At 44.0% G+C, this 1230-nt stretch overlaps 1 protein-coding gene across 1 annotated transcript; it reads right to left on the bottom strand.

The window, feature by feature from the left end:
- Positions 1-93: 93 nt before the first annotated feature.
- Positions 94-243, bottom strand: SARC_16599 (hypothetical protein; the record flags this gene model as incomplete). The annotated part of the gene is made up of 1 exon (XM_014289298.1): positions 94-243. A coding segment is annotated over one exon (150 nt), but the record flags the coding sequence as incomplete, so codon positions are not given.
- Positions 244-1230: the final 987 nt, after the last annotated feature.

Below are 1230 nucleotides of genomic sequence, written 5' to 3'. Positions count from 1 at the left end.
CTATATATATATATATATATTATATATATATATATATATATATATATATGTATATGTATATACAAATGAAACAGACATATTCATAAGTATTACCTCCCCCTCGGTTTACTGCTGCACCAGCAGCCAACTGATGACGGCCCGACAGCGTTGGTATCGTGGGTGTGCGGAAACAGAACATGGTGTCGCCTATCGCGGAATTCGAATCCGGGAACGACAGGAAGGCTATACTTTTCTTCTCTTCATCTGAGATGTAAATAAGAGTGTATAGGAGACAGATAAGTGACACACAAACCATGTCATGCATATGACGACGATGCACAGATATTCAAACACCACGTGGTGGTATTCTCAGGTGTTGGGATATGTCAGGTACACCACGCACCCGACAGCACAGTAGCTCCGACAAGTGTTCATGTCTGTGAAGAGGATACAGTCGACGAAGCGAGAGCGCTTGAAAGTCACTAATACAGTCACTAGCACATACCCTAAGGACACCTTACCTATACTTACTAACACACCAACGCGGAAGGCAGATGTCACTGCACACGCAACAACCTTAAAACCCTAAACCCTACAATACAAAACCTTAAAACTCTAAAACCGCTGTGCCATGGCGAATGGCCTCGGCGCAACACCCCACACACCATCGAGAGATTCAACTGAAACGCACTGTGGGGGGTCCCCAATGGAGTGGGACACAACACATACCATTGAGAATGTCAGGATACACACACTCCACCGCCTGCCCCAGTTCCAGGTCAAAGGTAACCACCTGCGAGAGTGGGTGGGGATGAACGAGAGAGGCGTCTGTATGAGATGCTCAAGGTGACTACTACATTGTTGTGATGCGATTGGTAAGTAGAGGTATTGGTATCGTTTTATTATGGAGTACTGCCGAGGTCTAGGGAAGGATGGGTGGGCTATGCTGTTTAACGAATTGAAAGCCGGGTGGTGCTGCGTCTCTTCCCGGAAGCGCTGACTGTTGTAGACAGAAGTACTGCTTGTACAGATATCTTAAATTATCCTCTACAATTATGTTACAATAGGAGTGGTGTATGCCATATATACCACTTATATATATATACATATATATATACATACATACATACATACATACATACATACATACATACATACATACATACATACATCCGTCCATACATACACACACACACACACACACACACACACACACACACACACACACACACACACACACACACACACACA

The sequence above is a fragment of the Sphaeroforma arctica genome (assembly GCF_001186125.1).
Source record: "Sphaeroforma arctica JP610 unplaced genomic scaffold supercont1.8464, whole genome shotgun sequence".
Classification (NCBI taxonomy): domain Eukaryota; class Ichthyosporea; order Ichthyophonida; genus Sphaeroforma; species Sphaeroforma arctica.
This window is presented reverse-complemented; position numbering and strand designations above follow the sequence as displayed.